This window comes from Mesoplodon mirus (assembly GCF_964341445.2).
Source record: "Mesoplodon mirus genome assembly, chromosome: 16".
NCBI classification, from domain to species: Eukaryota; Metazoa; Chordata; class Mammalia; order Artiodactyla; family Ziphiidae; genus Mesoplodon; species Mesoplodon mirus.
In genome coordinates, this window is record NC_138992.1 from 61,290,892 (window position 1) to 61,307,897 (window position 17,006).

At 35.9% G+C, this 17,006-nt stretch overlaps 1 protein-coding gene across 8 annotated transcripts in view; it reads left to right on the forward strand.

The window, feature by feature from the left end:
- The window catches only part of STAU2 (staufen double-stranded RNA binding protein 2), a 301,499-nt gene that overhangs the window by 223,890 nt on the left and 60,603 nt on the right, over window positions 1-17,006 (forward strand). The window contains exon 11 of one of the 8 annotated variants that reach the window (XM_082601331.1): window positions 10,712-10,822. The exons of the other annotated variants lie outside the window; for them this stretch is intronic. Within the exon in view, the coding sequence (XP_082457457.1) occupies window positions 10,712-10,807 (96 nt within the window). The 3' untranslated portion in view covers window positions 10,808-10,822. Of the gene's footprint in view, window positions 1-10,711; window positions 10,823-17,006 lie in introns of those variants that run through there. 8 annotated transcript variants of the gene reach the window in all.

The following is a 17,006-nucleotide window of genomic DNA, read 5'->3' on the forward strand; positions in this document are numbered from 1 at the left end:
TGTTTCCTTTTACTTTTTAAATGTGGCTATAAAAATTACATATGTAGCCCAGGTTATATTTCTATTGGACTGTGCTAGTCTAGATAAACTCTTATTTTAAAGAGGAGGAAATCAAAACCCAAAGAAGTGAAGGGACTTACCCAATCTTGCACAGCTTATAAGTAGCAGAGCTGAGACTCAAACCCAGGCTTTCTGATATCTGACCCAGCTCTTTCCATTCTGACACTTCCTTCAGATGTGGCAGTTAAAACACACACACACACACAAACACACATTCCAGAGCGTATACATCTCAGTAAGTGTTGGTTCCTCCAAAGTGGTCATCTTAGCATCTTGGGAGGCAGTGTATGTTTGTTTATTTTAGTGATACATGTAAGTTTCCACTTTCAGAAATGTCTTCAGAATTTTCCAAACATTTTTGGTAGCAATTTTATTACTTTTTGTGGTGGCTTTGATTTTTAGAAATAACTACAAATTATTTGGAGATGTTGGCTAAGTAATATTATTGTTATCTGAAAGTGTGATCATAAAAGAAGGCAGCTTCATATGTGTGTATGTGTGTGTGTTTGTGTCGGGGAGAGAGAGTGAGAACACATACACTTGAGGTAGACAATCTTGTGAAAGACAGTTCCAAAATGGAATTCTCCAACTGTATTAATTGTTGTTTCCCTAGATGAATATTAATAAGACAGTGCTCATTTGTATACATAATTTCTGAGATATTTTAATCATTGTTATTTTATAGTCACATTTTTCATGAGATAAACCCAAGAACTAATATTAACTATATACATATATATTATATATATTGAGCTTTGTGAGTTACTCCTACTAGTAGTTTATGATTTATTTTAAGGGCCCCTGTCTTTAAATGTGGGTAATGTGGGTAATGTAGGTAAATTAAGTAATGAAAAAAGCATGACTTTTTATTGGCATTTTGTTTAATAACTGGAAGACTCTATAATATTACATTAAATAAAGGAGACACTAAATAAGTAATGAAATCATTTGGTAAAGTAACTGATATCTGTTTTTTAAAATAACGTTAGAAAAATGTAAATGTTTAAAATAAATTTCTTTTTAAAATTTTAACCATTTCTTATACTCATTAACCAGTAAAAAAAAAACCCCTCTCATTTCCAGTTAAATGGCAGAGACTTCTACTTTATTTACATGTGATGCTAAGTGTTTGTATAACTCAGAGCAGAAAGTATATCACCGAGCAAAATGAAGAAATCCTTCTCAGGCCTGTTATGTGGCATGGTTTTTATAATATGAAGTAACATACTTAATATAATATCTGTAAATTATTGAATGCCATAAACATATTCCTCTATATTTCATTAAATTTTATATATAGTAATATACTTAGTGCTTAGAATACCTAAAGGGACCAGTCCACTTCTAATTTGAACAGATCAGTTTCCTTACATGGGTATTTTGGGTTATAGCCAACCATCCCAGCATGTGATATAAAGTAGATTTATTGTTTCAATTGCAAATAAAAAATCATAACAAATAAAAGTAAAAACTCTTCCTTTTATCAATAGAATATATTAATTTAGAAATGGGAAGAGACTTAAGGTTTTTATTCTAAATAGATGATAAAGGAACTTTGAGATTATAATAAAATGTTATTATACTTGACCCTGGGCATTCTACAGTGTCTTGCGATTTGTTTATCTCCATTTTATTGACACAACACAATGGGGAAAATGTTGTTTTTCCTTCTGTATGCGTATAAATCAGTAATCTATAAAATTTAAAATTTACTTGTTAACAAAACTTTACATTAAAATTTAAGTTAACTTTTCTTAATAATTTTTAGATTCTAATTACAGTGCAAGTGGCTTACAGTTTGTTGATAATACAGATCGTTTTAAAAGAGTCTTTGCTCTGAGCCAGGTCATAGATTTTTAATAGAAGGTCATACAACTACTGCTGCATTTTCATATTGTTCAAAAACGTGACAAACTTGAATATTCAGACCCACTGATCAGACTGAGCTAGCTTTATTTTATATCTTCTTTTGACATTTGCCATAGATGGACTTGAAAATCATTCAGTCATCAAACTTCATTGTATACAAAGATGAAAGAAGTATCTATTCGTAGAGGTAAAATGTCAGTTTGGAAAAATGTTATTTTGAAAAATTATACATGCTCATTGTAAATCACTTGCAGTTGTGACTACTAGCTTCATCATGTATGTCTCTATTTAAGCATCTCTCTATTAATCTGTCTTTGGGGGGATGCCTTTCAAAGGAGCAGACATTCCTATACTCTTCCCCCCCCCAATAATTTAGCATGCATGTCATTAACTTGAGTTCATATTTGTTTATGGTTCCTCTGTTTCCTTTTGAGGTAAAATTTACGTACAATAAAACGCACAAATCCTAAAGTGTACCAGTTGACAAGTTCTGACTATATGCCTGTGCAACTCAAACCCCTATCAAGATATAAAACATTACCATCACCACAAGAAGTTCCCTCAGGTCCCTTTTCAGTAAATCCCAGCCCTTGCCACCATCAAAGGCAACCGTTGTTCTGGTATTATTCCATGATATATTAGTTTTGCCTGTTCCAGAACTTTATATAAATGAACTCATATAGTGTACACTCATTTGTGTAATGCTGCTTTTACTCAGCAAAACATTTGGGGATTTATCCATGTTGTTGCATGTGTCCATGGTTTTTTGTTTTTTTTTTTACTGCCAAATAGTTTAGTATTTTATTGTAGGAATAAGCCACAGTTTGTTTATTCATTCTACTTTTGATAGACATCTGAGCTGTTTCCAGTTCTTAACTACCCTGAGTACAGCTGCTATGAACATTCTTGTAGAAGTCTTTTATGGATATGTTTTCATTTCTCTTGGATCAATCCCTAACAGTGGAATTGCTGGGTCATCGGGCAGGCGTACATTTTCTGTAAGACACCGTTAGAGGCTCCCAGCAACCGCGTGCAGAGTTCAGTTGCTGCACGTCTTTGCCAACATTGGGCGTGTCCTTTTCATTTTATCCATAATGGTGGGTGTGTAATGATATCTCATTATGGTTTTAATTTGTTGTTCCCTGATGACTAATGATGTTGCGTACTTCTACATGTGTTTAATTGGTCATTCATATATTTTTCTTTGTGAAGAGTCTGTTCAAGTTTTTGCCCATTTTAAAATAGGTTGTTTGTGTTTTTATTAAGTTATAGGAGTTCTTTATGGGTATGCTAGATACCAATTCTTTGTCATGCATGCTTTGCAAATATTTTTTCCTCAGTCTTTTGGCTTCCTTATTCATCTTCTTATCAGTGTATTTTCATGAGCACAGGTTTTTAATTTTGATGCATTCCTTAAAGTTTTACATTATGATTATTTATCTCTGCTTTAAGAAACCTTTGCCTGGTCCTGATTTGTGAAGATACTCTCCTTTTTTTCATCTAAGAGCTTTATAGTTTTAGCTTTTACATTTGGGTCTCAGATAGATCTAAAGTTAATTTTTGTGTGGGGTGAGAGAAGAAGTCAAGGTTTTGTTTGTTGGTTTGTCTGTTTACATGTCGTCTTCAGTTAGGGAATCCTAACAGAGTTGGATTACGTTGATGTTTTGTTGAAAATCAAGTGACCAAATAAGTGTGGGTCTATTTCTGGGCTCTCTATTCCATTCCATGAATCAATTTGTCAGTCTATATGCTAATATTACTGTACTTTATATTAAATGAATGGTGATTTTTAATAGCTTTATTGTAGCTTTATATTAAGTGAATGACCATGTGTAACAGCTGCATATATGCTGTTGTATGTATGTACCTTTATTTTCTTGCCAATTTTTAATTTAAAATTTTAATTTAACTTAATTTCCAACTTTGTACTCCCATAAAAAATAACTGCTATGAAAATCCTTGCACATATATCTTTCCCTGCTTGTTGAATTATGTCCTTTCAAGGTTAATTTCTATATGTGGGAATTCTGGGTCAAAGGCTGAGGACATTTTTCATTTTGATATATAAACCCAATCTGTCTTTTATACTCCCATCAACCTTAGTATGAGAGTACCTGTTTCCTCTTAACCATATGAGGAGTTAAACTTCTAAAAGGTAAATTTTGATAACAAGAATTAGTGAACTTGGGCCCTCTGGTTGTGTGTGTCTGTTTATGGGATTGTCATTTACTTATGATTCCTCCTAATTTTTGTCTCTGAATTATGTGGAAAGTATTTTCCGACAGGGTACATCTTGCCAATATGAGGTGATTAACTAAGCCTCAGGTTCTATTTTCGCTTTTGTTGGTAACGACTGTGTATTGATGGGAGCAGTAGGTGAGATTGCTAAGCTGGTGAGCATCGCTATGACAATGGAGTCACCTCTGAGAACATTCACTGAACTCTGTACTTCAGCTCTCAAAAACAACAAAAAATCCTTGAACAATAGAAAATAGTCTGGGTTCATTGAATGGATACCTGGTAATTTTCTGACATAATAGTAGCTTGTATTGCATAGTTTACAATGCCAATCTGAATCAGTAACAATGAAATGCTTTATTATTTTTGTACTCTATATTTGGACTAAACTCTTAAATGTTGAGAGTTGGAAACAAAGCTTGGTACTGGCCCTCTTTTCACCCCCCCGCTCCACCCCAACTTCTTGGTGATGTGGGGAAGGAATTTTCCATTAACTCTCTTTGTGGCCAGTTTAAAGAAAAAAAAAAAAATCAAAACATGCCACATCAGGAAAACACTGAACTATGAGATCTTGCCCAGCTTAACAGTTTCTTTCCTTAAGTATTTTTACATTGCTAAATGAAGCTTAAATCTGATTTATTTCTTAAGGGTAAGTATAATGAATGTTGAGCTGGGACGTCAGCAGATGGACATTCTAAGTTCTAAGACATCAAGAAATACATATGTGATCTCTGACAATACATATGTGATCTCTGACAAATTACTTAAATCTCTACTAAATCTTTGTAGGCCTCAGTTTCCTCATCTGTAAAACTAGGGGCCTGATCTTTGTTATCTCCAAGATCCCTTGCTGTTCTATAATTCTTTGATCGAATCTGTTCTAGATTTCTAACTTAGCATAAAACTTTGTTTGAAAAACAGTAGATTTTAAATATAGCTTAGCTAAATATTTTGGGTTAGAAAAGAACATAAGTACAAAAAATTTTTTAATGTGTTTAAATCCCTTAAACTACAATTTCCCCAACTGTGCATACTGTGCATGCTGTGCCTTCCTAAATAATGTCAGGGCTGAAATCTAGGATAACTTTTTTTCATGCAAGCACACACAGAAATGTTAGGGGAAATAGACTGTGTGCCTTTTTGAATCACCTGTTGAGAAAATGGGCAACTATTGACAAGTCTGATTCATGGCTGAGTGACTGCTCTGCTAGCCTTCACATGATCCCCACTGAGCAAAATCTTTGACCGCCTGCTAAACGAGGTCTGTTTGAAGTTTCTTTTTAACATTTCCAAAACGTTAATTCAGCAGGATGTCTCCACTGGGGTTCTCCATGTCACCAAATCAGCAGCTGTTGAAATCCATTCACTTCAGCATGAAATGTTTTCATAAGTGCTTTTTTTATTTGTGACACCAGCAGAGTAAACAGAAGACTAAAATTCTACCTCATTCAACATGTACATGTGCTAAAACTGCTTCTGATGGCAGTTTACATTCGTGGTATTTATTTGCAAGCATTAAAACCAACAGACAGTTTTGCTCCAGAGCGTTTTCTTTTTAAAGTAATTTATCTAAACGTTCATGCTTTGAATAAGTAAGACTTTATACTGTGTCTTTAAAACAAAAGTTTATATTTCTTATGAAGCCCTGATTTTTGTGTGTGTGTGTCCATAACTGGTTTAGGATATGTTTAAATCTCCAGATGAACTGTTTGTTAATTTTGCAAATTATAGTAGTGTAATTGTAAAACATAGTAGTAAAATATGATAGTATTTATAAACTCTTTCAGAAATTTCCCACTTTAAAAGGAAAAATATTAAGTTTCCAGGGACATAATTTAACAGGATAAAGTAATGTAAAATTCTTGAGGTAAAGAACTGAGGGCTGGCAAAATCTGATGGTAAAGATAAGGCACACCAAGGTCTACAGATTATATTGAATTGTTTAAATAGAGCTGTACTCTTTAGAGCTGGGATCTCTCCATATATCCTTAATTGACTGCAGAGTTAGGCATGAGGACTGCTACATTTTCTCGCTGTGGTTTGAGCTAAGTCCCTTTTTCTGTTTATTCTGGCTTTAAAAGACTTAAGTGTAGTTTTATAAGTTCATTAACTTGCTTCATTCTTTGAGATGCATTTCACTTCCATATTATCAAATTTCATGACATGCAGAGAATTATCAGATCAACCCATTATACAGCCTAGCAGCATGAAGTCTTTTTCCATCTACAGGGAGAACATTGTGTAAATCAGGCTCTCGGGTTTCAGTGAGAGGCAGAGGGTTGCACGGTGTCCATTTGTCAAGTTGATTGCACCGCAGTGAGGTTACATTAGCTTGTCTTTGAACAGAAGTGAAATCTTATGCAAAGCTCCCCTTTCTGTCATTTACACTAACATCCATCCTCTTAAACCAAGGCCTCGGAGAAAAACAAAGTGATGGCACAATATAATCAGTCACTCAAGTTGTCTGTCATCTGTTTTCTTAAGGAAATGACTTTTAAGTCAGAGCAGAGAACTGTAGAAAATTAACAAGGGTTGTAGTAGTAAAAGTAGGTGGAATTTTTTTAAACTGCAGATGTCTTTTTGAGAAGATTTTATATGCAGAATGCCAAAAAGGATTCCCCCATCCTCTTTCTTTGATAATGAACCTCCTGAAATATATTTCTTGTAGAACAATAGTCCTACCGCTGTTAACAACTGGAGTCTTTTTTGCTTAATGCGGCTACATGTTAATGCTCCTGAGAAACTTTCTGAAAACTGAGTCTACAGAACTCTCAGCCTCAGTGGGTCCTCCGACAATCAGCTCACCGCCTTTCAGTTCAGAGCTGCCGAACTTCAGTTACCTAACGGCAAATCTTGCCGTTTGGGGTAAATGGTACTTTAAATGTAAATTATTGGCATTTCATTACCCAAAATTACACTTAGATAATTTCTTTCAAACTGTTCGCCTCTGTTGAAACCCTAACCGTATTGCCAGTGATGGCCAATCTAAGGCTGGTGATCAAATTTGCAAGTTTTATTTCCCTAAGCCTGTTTTATGGGCTGAAACACTCAGGTCATTTGCACCCTGTCTCATTCATCATGAAGTAGTTAAACTCAGATTGTTAAACCAGGAGAGATGAGCTGACAGACAACAACGGTACATTAGATTAAGGCCTCCTTTGGTTGTACTGAACTATTTATCCATTCCATTTGTGTGACATTTATAGCAAACTGTGTCTTTTTGGTGGATTTTAAAAGAAGCAGGGAGAGAATTTTAAAACAAGGGGAAATCACTGGTCTTTTTTCAGTAAGGTGATTAATATTTTTTATCTTTTTCATTTGGTCTATCAGTCTAACACTGAAGACCTCCTGAAAAAGAAACAACTTGCCAGTGTGCTTAAATGTAGAAGAAGTCTGCCTTGCATTTGCTCTGTAGACATATTTAATAGTTACATTGCTGTTCGTTTTTTATTTTTTCTTTTTTTAAATCTTTATGGGAGTATAATTGCTTCACAATACTGTGTTAGTCTCTGTCGTACAACAAAGTGAATCAGCCACGTGCACACATACATCCCCACATCCACTCCCCCTGAGCCTCCCTCCCACCCTCCCCATCCCACAATCCCTTCTGCCAAAGTATTGCTAACAGCACATTCAATCTTATCTTAAAAACTATTCTAGAAAATCTCTGAAGAATTGGTAGAAAACACTGCCCCATACTTCTCAGTACTGGGGGATAGAAACTTGGATTTTCATTTCAACTTGTACTTATTTTAATTATAGTCAAATGCATTTTACAAATTGCCACTGTTAGTAACCCCTGCAACCCCCCCATGAGTTATTAAGCATTGTATTATAGAGAAGCTTTATTGTTCTCTTCCCTTTTGAAACTTATGTGAAGATTTGGAATTGGTGAACTCCTGAGAAACCCAAGAGATCAATCTTGATTTGTTTATTTTTCTTAGCAAAGATTTTAATAGCCTGGTATAGCTTTTTCTCTTTTAAGAGCATTCCTTATTTCCTCTGTTGAGGAATGAAATATTGTTAAAAGCAACTCATAAATGAAAAAGCGAAAAACAGTTTAAGTAACTGAATCTTACATTGTCAATGAGGAGACCTCAAATTTAAAAGACTGATCTTTAATTGCCCGTTTCCTCATATTTCTTCCCAATTTAACCTCAAGGTGATTTTTAGAGATATGGCTTGAGTGGTCATTTTACCTTTGCTTTGGAGGAATTTATTACTGCTTTATTTCCTTTATTGCAGCTTTATTTCCTTGAACTAGCAGAGACATAAACGCTGGATTCCTTGTAATCAAAAGCTATTTTATGATGAATTTCGTCTCCTAAATAGGAAACTTGTACATATTTTTTTAACCTTTGAACATTCACAACTGGATGCAAACATGATGTCAATAGCACAGTAAAAATATAAAAAATACATATGTTGTTTTCTGACTTTAGTCCCATCGTTTTATTTGGAATTTTAAATTATGTTTGTATATAAAGGTAATTTAAAAATTTATACTCTGTATAAGAGTACACTTATATTACCCCGTTATTCTTTTAAAGGACAAAAAATGTTTATGGTAAAATTTTCATTCTTTCACCCGTATATTCCTTAACATTTACTGAGTACAAACTTTGTGCCACAAAACTGAAACTGTTTTTGCCTGGATTAAATATTTGCATCACACAAAATGTTTTTTCTTTATAGTAAACTGATTTTTTTCCCAAATTAGATAAGAAAATTTACATTTCAGAATCACTGATTCTCCCAAATATTTCACCACAGTTAATGTAGGTTATGATTCATTATAAAGCATGAATTCATTTTTATGTTATATGTAGGTTGTACCTAATGAAAATTTATATTCTGGTTTTTAAGTAACTTTAATCTCTCCTTTCTTAGATGCCAAATGTTAGTTTTCTCTTGCTGTATCAGTCGTTAACCTGAATCAAGCTAATTTGGTCTGGGATTATTTAAACCACTGTTCAACATTGATAATAATGCCACAATATTGCCTTGTACAGATATATTTAAAGCTCTTAAGATGTGCCAAGATGCTTTACATGTGCAGTTGGCAAGAAAAGTGTTCTTTTTCGTGTTGCAGAGCGCAGCAGGAACAGGCAAGAGTGGGACATTAAACAAACAAACACATCAGATCCCCTGTCACCCTCTTTATCAAATAGAAGGGCACTCCAGGGTGTTTACAGGAAAGGAGAGAAAAGTACATTCTTCATCCATAATCACTGCCATGTTTGGGAGCCCCCTCTATTATTACAGAAAATTCATAAGTCATCTGGTCACCTCTTTATTAATTTCCTGTGACAATTAGCGGTTTTCAGTTTGGGGAGGAAACACCAGGGTTCCTCTCTTCCATCAATACAACCAACCTGCACTCCCACCACCCACCAGAGTTAAAGCAGGCACTGAGTCCCAAGGTCCTTCCCAGAAGTAAGTTCTGGAGAATTCTTTCAAAAGGAAGTTCTTTGCATCATTTCCCTAACTGCCGTATGGATAGCATTGTCAGCTTGATGGACAAGAGAGTTCTTAAGCTGTGGCTCCATTAAAATACTTCCTTGCTTGAGCGATGCCACAGGTTGGGGGGAAAGAGCATATTACATTTGTCAGTGGCACCAATTTCAAGAGTCAATGGCCAATGAGAGAGGGAAATTCTGAAATATTAGATACGGTTTTCTGTGACCATTATAAGAGATTTTCTTGGATTTCTAGCTTAAAACAACCTTTTAAAAGCAGATATGGAGAATAGATATTTTTCAGGAGAAACTGAGAGAGCATTTTCTGTTATTAGAGGTCATGTTTGATAAAATAATTATTTTGCTTTAATACAAATAGATAGTTAATAATATGCAAGACCAGTCTCTAGTACAAGCTTACGACTTCAACTCCTTGCACATAAAATTTGTTAATTTTTCTCTATTTATATAATATTTTCAGTAACCTTGAAAGGAGGTAATGTGGAGGAAAGAAAACTCCACTGAATTATTCAGGTGCTCATTTACTTGAAATAAATCACATAGAAATTTATTTGCACGAAGAGATATACTAATAGTAAAATATAAAACTTCACAGTTACCTTTAATTAATAGATTTAGTTATTTGTTCATTTACTTATTTATTCAACAAAAATTTAGGTATTTGTTAGGGGCAGGCCCTGGAGATTCAGGAGCCAGCACACAAGATTCCTGTTCTTACTGAGAGAACACAATCAATAAGCGGAATGACAGTATATCATGTACTTAGTTGATGCAGTTTCAGGTTAGTTGTCCGTGGAGAGAGGCCTGGCCTCCATTTTTTTCCTCCCTGTCTGGACTCCTTATCAGAAGAATCAAAGATCCTAAACTGTATACCCCAAATTTCCTTGCCAGCCTCTCTTCCCAACTATCTCACAGACACTCCGGCTTTGGCCAGACCACCTAATTTTCCTCGGGCTTTCCTGACTGTTCATTTCGTTCTGCTTTTTCTTTCATAGTTATATTGGTTCTTGAAATCCCATTGCAGAGGTCACTGTTATCCAGAAACATGTTTCTTAATTCTCTAGGCTGGTTCAGAGCCCTCCCTTCCTGAACCTCCATGCACTTTTCACTTCTCTTCTGGAGCCACCTGGTCATTGGATTGTAAACTCCTCGAGGGCTGAGGATCGTCTCCTAAGTCCACAGAATGGTGCGGAGAAGAGAGTCAATGGCTATAGATCATATTAAACTGATTAATCATTTTAGAACAAATTATTATTTTAAAAGTGTAGGGATGTAGTTCTCTAAAAAGCAAAACAGAGCAACATTTTAGAAATTGCCTGTAATACCAGTTGCTGGTGTTGAGGATGGCGTCATGAATTCAAATAACAGGGACTGTTCTGGCAGTGCTGGCTGCCATGCTGCTGCTTTTGCCCGTGGGATTTAGAACGTGTCCATCTGAATTTGGTCTAGGAAGAAGGATGAAGTACAATTATGATGTAAAATTCCTAAATAATTAATGGGGAAAAAGCAAATGCCTTCAGGTTACGTCTTCTACTTCTCTCAGAGCCAGTTGTCAAACTTTATTTTATTGGAGAAAACTTTGTAGGGAACCTTAAACTAACCTCCAGCGTGCGTAGTTTTTTGCGTTTTTCATTGCCATTGAGAGCTGACTGCCTTAACTGGGTCACACAATGAGTTAGTAGCAGAACTAGGGGTCCCAGGCTGCTTCCCTCTTCTGTGCGTAGCAGGAGACAGAAAAGCAGAACCTTTCCTCTATAACTTGGGTGTTGGTAAATGGGACTAACATCCACCTTACAAACTAAGGTATCATACATCCTTTTAGTGTAAGTAATAGGTGGGTTTGGTAAAACATTATTTAGCCGTCCCTATATCAGAATTCATGTAATAAAAATTCATACGTTAACAAGGTTCTACTGTGCTAGATTTCCAGTGCTTCACTTGTATTCCAGAAAGAATGTTTTAAAGACCGAAAATATTCAAATCCATCCAGCTGATCTCTATTCCATTATATGATCACTTACACTAGAAATATATATTTGGAACTAACCTTAGCCTTTTAACGTTTCAAGGAAGTTATGTTAACTTGAACTAAATTCCAATGCTCTGTAGCAATTCTAGAAGCAGCTTCAAAACAATGACTTCTTCCATACTCCTGTACTCATAAATATCAAATTTTTAAAATTGTTTTTATATCATGTCATTATGCTGGCTTCTAAAATCTTACCATTTATTAGCAATAGCCAAAGGGACCTAATGATAGGAACATGGGGACTTGATGAGCTCATGGTCATTGTCATCCCTGACTTTGTATGAAATGTAGCCTTTTAAATTGTCGTTGACACTAAAAGTGAACACTAATCACATCTTAATATGAGACTAACTCTGGACATGACTGTATTTTTCTTTTCCTCGCAAAAACTGCTCCCTTGCTGACGCCATGGCTGAAACAAAATCCTTAGCATTTAGAAGTAGAGTTAGCAAGAGCAATGACTCTGTAAACGCCACTTCAGTCAGACTCTGATACCAAATACAGCGTTACATTTGATGCATGTAGGCATGGCCTCAGAATGTCCCACACAGTGAATCTCTGGGTCCCGCACATCAATCACACCTCCTTCACATACCTGGCCTGGAGCCTTAATGGAATTCCTCCTCGTTATTGCAGTGATAGCTCACTTCCTCTGTTTTTCCAAGCGGCTGCTTATTGTGCCAACTTCTTCAAGGAGCATTTTCTTACCTAAGCAACCCTGTAATGTTGTAATATATGCTGACAGTTCATTTATACAGTCCTTCTTGTTCCAAATGTTTTTATGTTCAATTACTGAAATTTAATCATCAGAAGAGATTGCATTTTCTCTAGATCATGCAGCTTGGCTTAAATGTTAAGTTAATAGTACATTACTGAAATATAAGATTTCAAAGGTTTAAAAATTCAGTATTAAGAAAATTCATTAAAGTTTGAACTGATCACCTTTGAAATTATAGATAAGAGCTGTGTAAATGGTCACACATAAATCACATATTTTAAGAGAAGTGAATTTGAAATTATAACAAACCAAGTCAATGATTGTTCATGATTGTCTAGACAAGTTGTGAGGGTTGGTTTGTTTTGTTTTGGTTTGGTTTTTTTCCCTGATTTCTTCAAGTTCTTGTGGACATGCTTTTTGGTTTTATTTTACAGCCTCCTCTCCTCTTAATGTTATGTTGTTAAAATTCCTTCAAGCCAAGTGATTCTTTTTAATCTTTTATCAGCATGTTGAAACACTTTTTTCTGTAACTCCATTTTTATGCTACTAGGAATAGATGCCAAAAAGGAAGACCAACCACTCTACCCTCCAGTTGTTTCTTGTTTTAGGCTTTTAAATTCTTTTGCTGCCCGCTGACCACTGACCACTCTGTGCATGGGGCTTTTTAAAAAGTTTCTTGTGTAAGGTACAAAGCAAATATTAAATATTATTTTTGGTTCTGATACAAGGAAATTAGAAAAGGTATGGGAGCTCTGTTTACCACTCTTTGTCGAGAAAACCACCAATTAAGCCGTCCCAATTGGCTAAATAGCACCATTTAATCTGAACCTAATCCTTCATGTGATCCTGAAAATGAAGTTCTTAAGTTTTATTTAGTGAGTGGTTCAAATCAATTAACTATACATAAAAATATTGCAGTCCTCAATTATTGCTATATGATAAAATTTCTATACTGCAATTAGTGAGTCTTGATTTTTCTATGAAAAAAGTAGTATATATAGCTTGTAACCTAAATAAGACTTCTGTTAAAAATAAAACTGAGTACATTTCATACAAATACGTAGTCTAGATCATATTAAATGAAAGGTTATATACTGAAATGACTTCTGCTACCATTTCTTAAAAGAACTTTTTTGGCTTAGGGTGTTTGTGTGAGGGTGTGTGTTTGCATGTAGTAAGTTTACAAAGTGCCAAGGCAAGGACTTTCTTCTCCTTCCTTTGGATTCCTTTCATACCTAGAAATATGTCATGTATGCTGAAATAAACCAACTTGTTTACCATTCAAATGTGTATGAAATTTTTGAACTCAAACAAAAAAAAAGAGGTTTTTCCAGATCATGAGTCTTTTCCCTTTGTTCTTTATGTTTTGAAGCTATAACTAGTAGCGGTGGTGGCCCCAGTGGGAATTCTCTTGGGTTTGGATTCAGGGAGGAATCTGCTGCCCCACCTAGACTCCCCGGCAGTACGAGCACAGGTCAGCTGCTCTACCTGTCAGTAATGAGGAACGTAGGACCTGCCTGGCAGAGTGGTCGTGGGCATTAGATGAGATCATGTGTCTAAAGAACCGAGTGCAGGAGCTTTATACATGGTATAGACTAGCAGCAGCAGCAGAAAGCAGTTCTCCGGGTAAAAAAGTACATTTATATAAAAGGAAGAACAGTCCCACCTGTGTGGGATGGCACTCAAAAGACTATATATACACAGACCAACTGCACAGTAAGGAAACTTCACTGAGAAAATGACCCGCCTTCTGTACCAGACGTTAAGGAAAACAAAAGTTCTGCCCTGTAGAGTTGTTTGAAAAGGAGGGAGTTTTTGAGTCATCCTGCACTTTGATTCATCCCCAAGACTCGGGAGTCACATGCAGTGACAGTTCATTATGATGTCTCCACAAGCAGCATTTTCTACCTTTAAAAATCATAGCTGAAAACTCAGAGCAATGCATGTTTCCCCATATTCCTGAAATATGATCCTATTTAAAGCAAATGTTAGTTCTTTCTATAGTTATTTATTCTGTTATTACACTTTAATCAGGAGTATTATTATATAACTAATTCAAAAACAGGCCTTTGGTTGGGGCAACACTATATAAATGTAAGGTTGCAGAAGTACCCTTCTAGCTTGAGAAAAGTTTTTTGGGTTCACCTCCCTACCACCAATAAGTATTTTCATCCAGATACTTATTCCTAGAATCAGAAGTGAGAGCGGACTCTAGGCAATGACTCTCAAACTTTGGCAAGCCTTGAAATTCCCAGGTACACTTGTTAGAACACGGATTTCTGGGTCCCATTCCAGAAATCATGATTCAGTAGGTCTGGAGTGGAGCTGGAGAATTTGCTTTCTATCGAGTTCCCAAGTGGTGCTGATACTGCCAGTCTGGGGAAATCACACTGCCCTGCTCTAAATGGCATCTTTTCAACCACACAGAACTTGTTAATGTATTGATGTTATGACTTTTGTCAGATATTTTATAGAGATGATTGTTCTATATACATGGCCGTCTGTTCTCTGCACTCAAAGATATTCAAAGAAGATCAAAAGAAAGCTGAAATGGCTATATTAATATGAGATGAGTAGATTTTAGAACAAAGATTATTACCAAAGATAAAGATGATCATTTCATGTAAAATAGATAGCTAGTGGGAAGCAGCTGCATAGCACAGGGAGATCAGCTCGGTGCTTTGTGACCACCTAGAGCAGTGGGATAGGGAGGGTGGGAGGGAGGTGCAAGAGGGAGGAGATATGGGGATATATGTATATGTATAGCTGATTCACTTTGTTATAAAGCAGAAACTAACACACCATTATAAAGCAATTATACTCCAATAAAGATGTTAAAAAAAATAAAATGGGTTTTCCAACTAAAAAACAAGATCATTTCATGTTAATAAGGAGACCAGTTCATCAAGAGGACACAATCCTAAATGCTTATGCATTTATTAACAGAGCTTCAAAATTTATGAAGCAAAAACTGATAGAACTGCAAGGAGAAATAGACAAATCTACAGTTATAGTCAGAGACTTCAACACCCCTTGATCAATAACTGAGAGAACAAGTAGACAGAAAATCAGTGAGGGTATGGAAAACTTAAATACTATCAGCCAACTTGACCCAACTGACATTTACAGAACACTCCACTGAACACTATACACATTATTTGCAAGTACACATGGAACATTCACCTCTACAAACCATATTCTGGGCCATAACACAAGCCTCAATAAATTTAAAGGGATTCAAGTCACAAACTATGTTCTCTACTACAATAGGATTAAATTCAAAATTAATAAAAATATATTGAAAATTTCCTATATTTGGAAGCTAAAAAGCACACTTCTAGATAATGGATGGGTCAAAGAAGAGATCACAAGGGAAATTAGATCGTATTTTGAATTGAATGAAAACAAGAATACAACTCATTAAAATTTGTCAGCATAGTTAAAGCAGTAATTATAGGGAAATTTATAGCACTAAGTGACTATATTAGAGAAAAAAGGTCTCAGATCAATGGCCTCAGCTTTCACCTCCAAAGATTAAAAGAAGGAAAGCAAATAAACCCAAAGTAGAATAAATGAAATAACAAAGATGAGAGGAGAACTCAGTGAAATAGTAAACAAAAAGAAAAAAGGAAATCAGTGAAACCAAAACCTGGTTCTTGAAGATCAATAAAATTGATAAACCCCTGGCCAGAGTAGAGGTCAGGACAAAAAGAGAAAAGACAAAAATTTCCACTATCAGGGATGAGGGGTAGCATTACTGCAGATTTTACAATCATTAAAAGGATAATAAATATTATGAACAGCTTTATGGCAATAAATTCAATAATTTATATGAAATGAACAAATTCTTTGAAAGACAAAAACATTCCAAGATGTTACTGCTGATAGAAATTTCTGTTCTGATGTTGGAATGTGGGGTCTTTGGGGAAGAAATTTTTTTGGCCGCATGGCTGGTGGAATCTTGGTTTCCTGACGAGGGATCGAACCTGGGCCTCTGACAGTGAAAGCTCTGAGTCCTAACCACTGGACTGCTAGGGACTTCCCAGGGGGAGAAATTTTATAACACGTCCTGCGAGCAGAGAACAATTGGGTAAAGCTGACTACTCAGTAGACCCAAAGAAATACAATAGCCTTTGCCAGACACTGCACTAATAATCACTTCACCTGGTCTCTCAGCTACAGCTGCTGTCGCTAGCATTTTGCCCTGTTTTCCTTTTATACTTGGCCTAAAACTTTTGCTCAGAAGGTGTTCCCTTTTCTTTATTGCGATGCGGCGTACAAATATGATGATGCTATTTCCCAGAAATACGCTTTTGTTTGCTAATAAGAGGATTAGAAAATAAAGTTGAGGAACATTGCCAAAAAGCAGTACAAAAAGACAAAGAGACGGGCTTCCCTGATGGCGCAGTGGTTGAACGTCCGCCTGCCGATGCAGGGGGCAGGGGTTCGTGCCCCTGTCCGGGAGGATCCCACATGCCGCGGAGCGGCTGGGCGCGTGAGTCATGGCCGCTGAGCCTGCGCGTCCGGAGCCTGTGTTCCGCAACGGGAGAGGCCCCAACAGTGAGAGGCCCGCTAATTTTTTTAAAAAAGAAAAAAAAAAAAAAAAAGACAA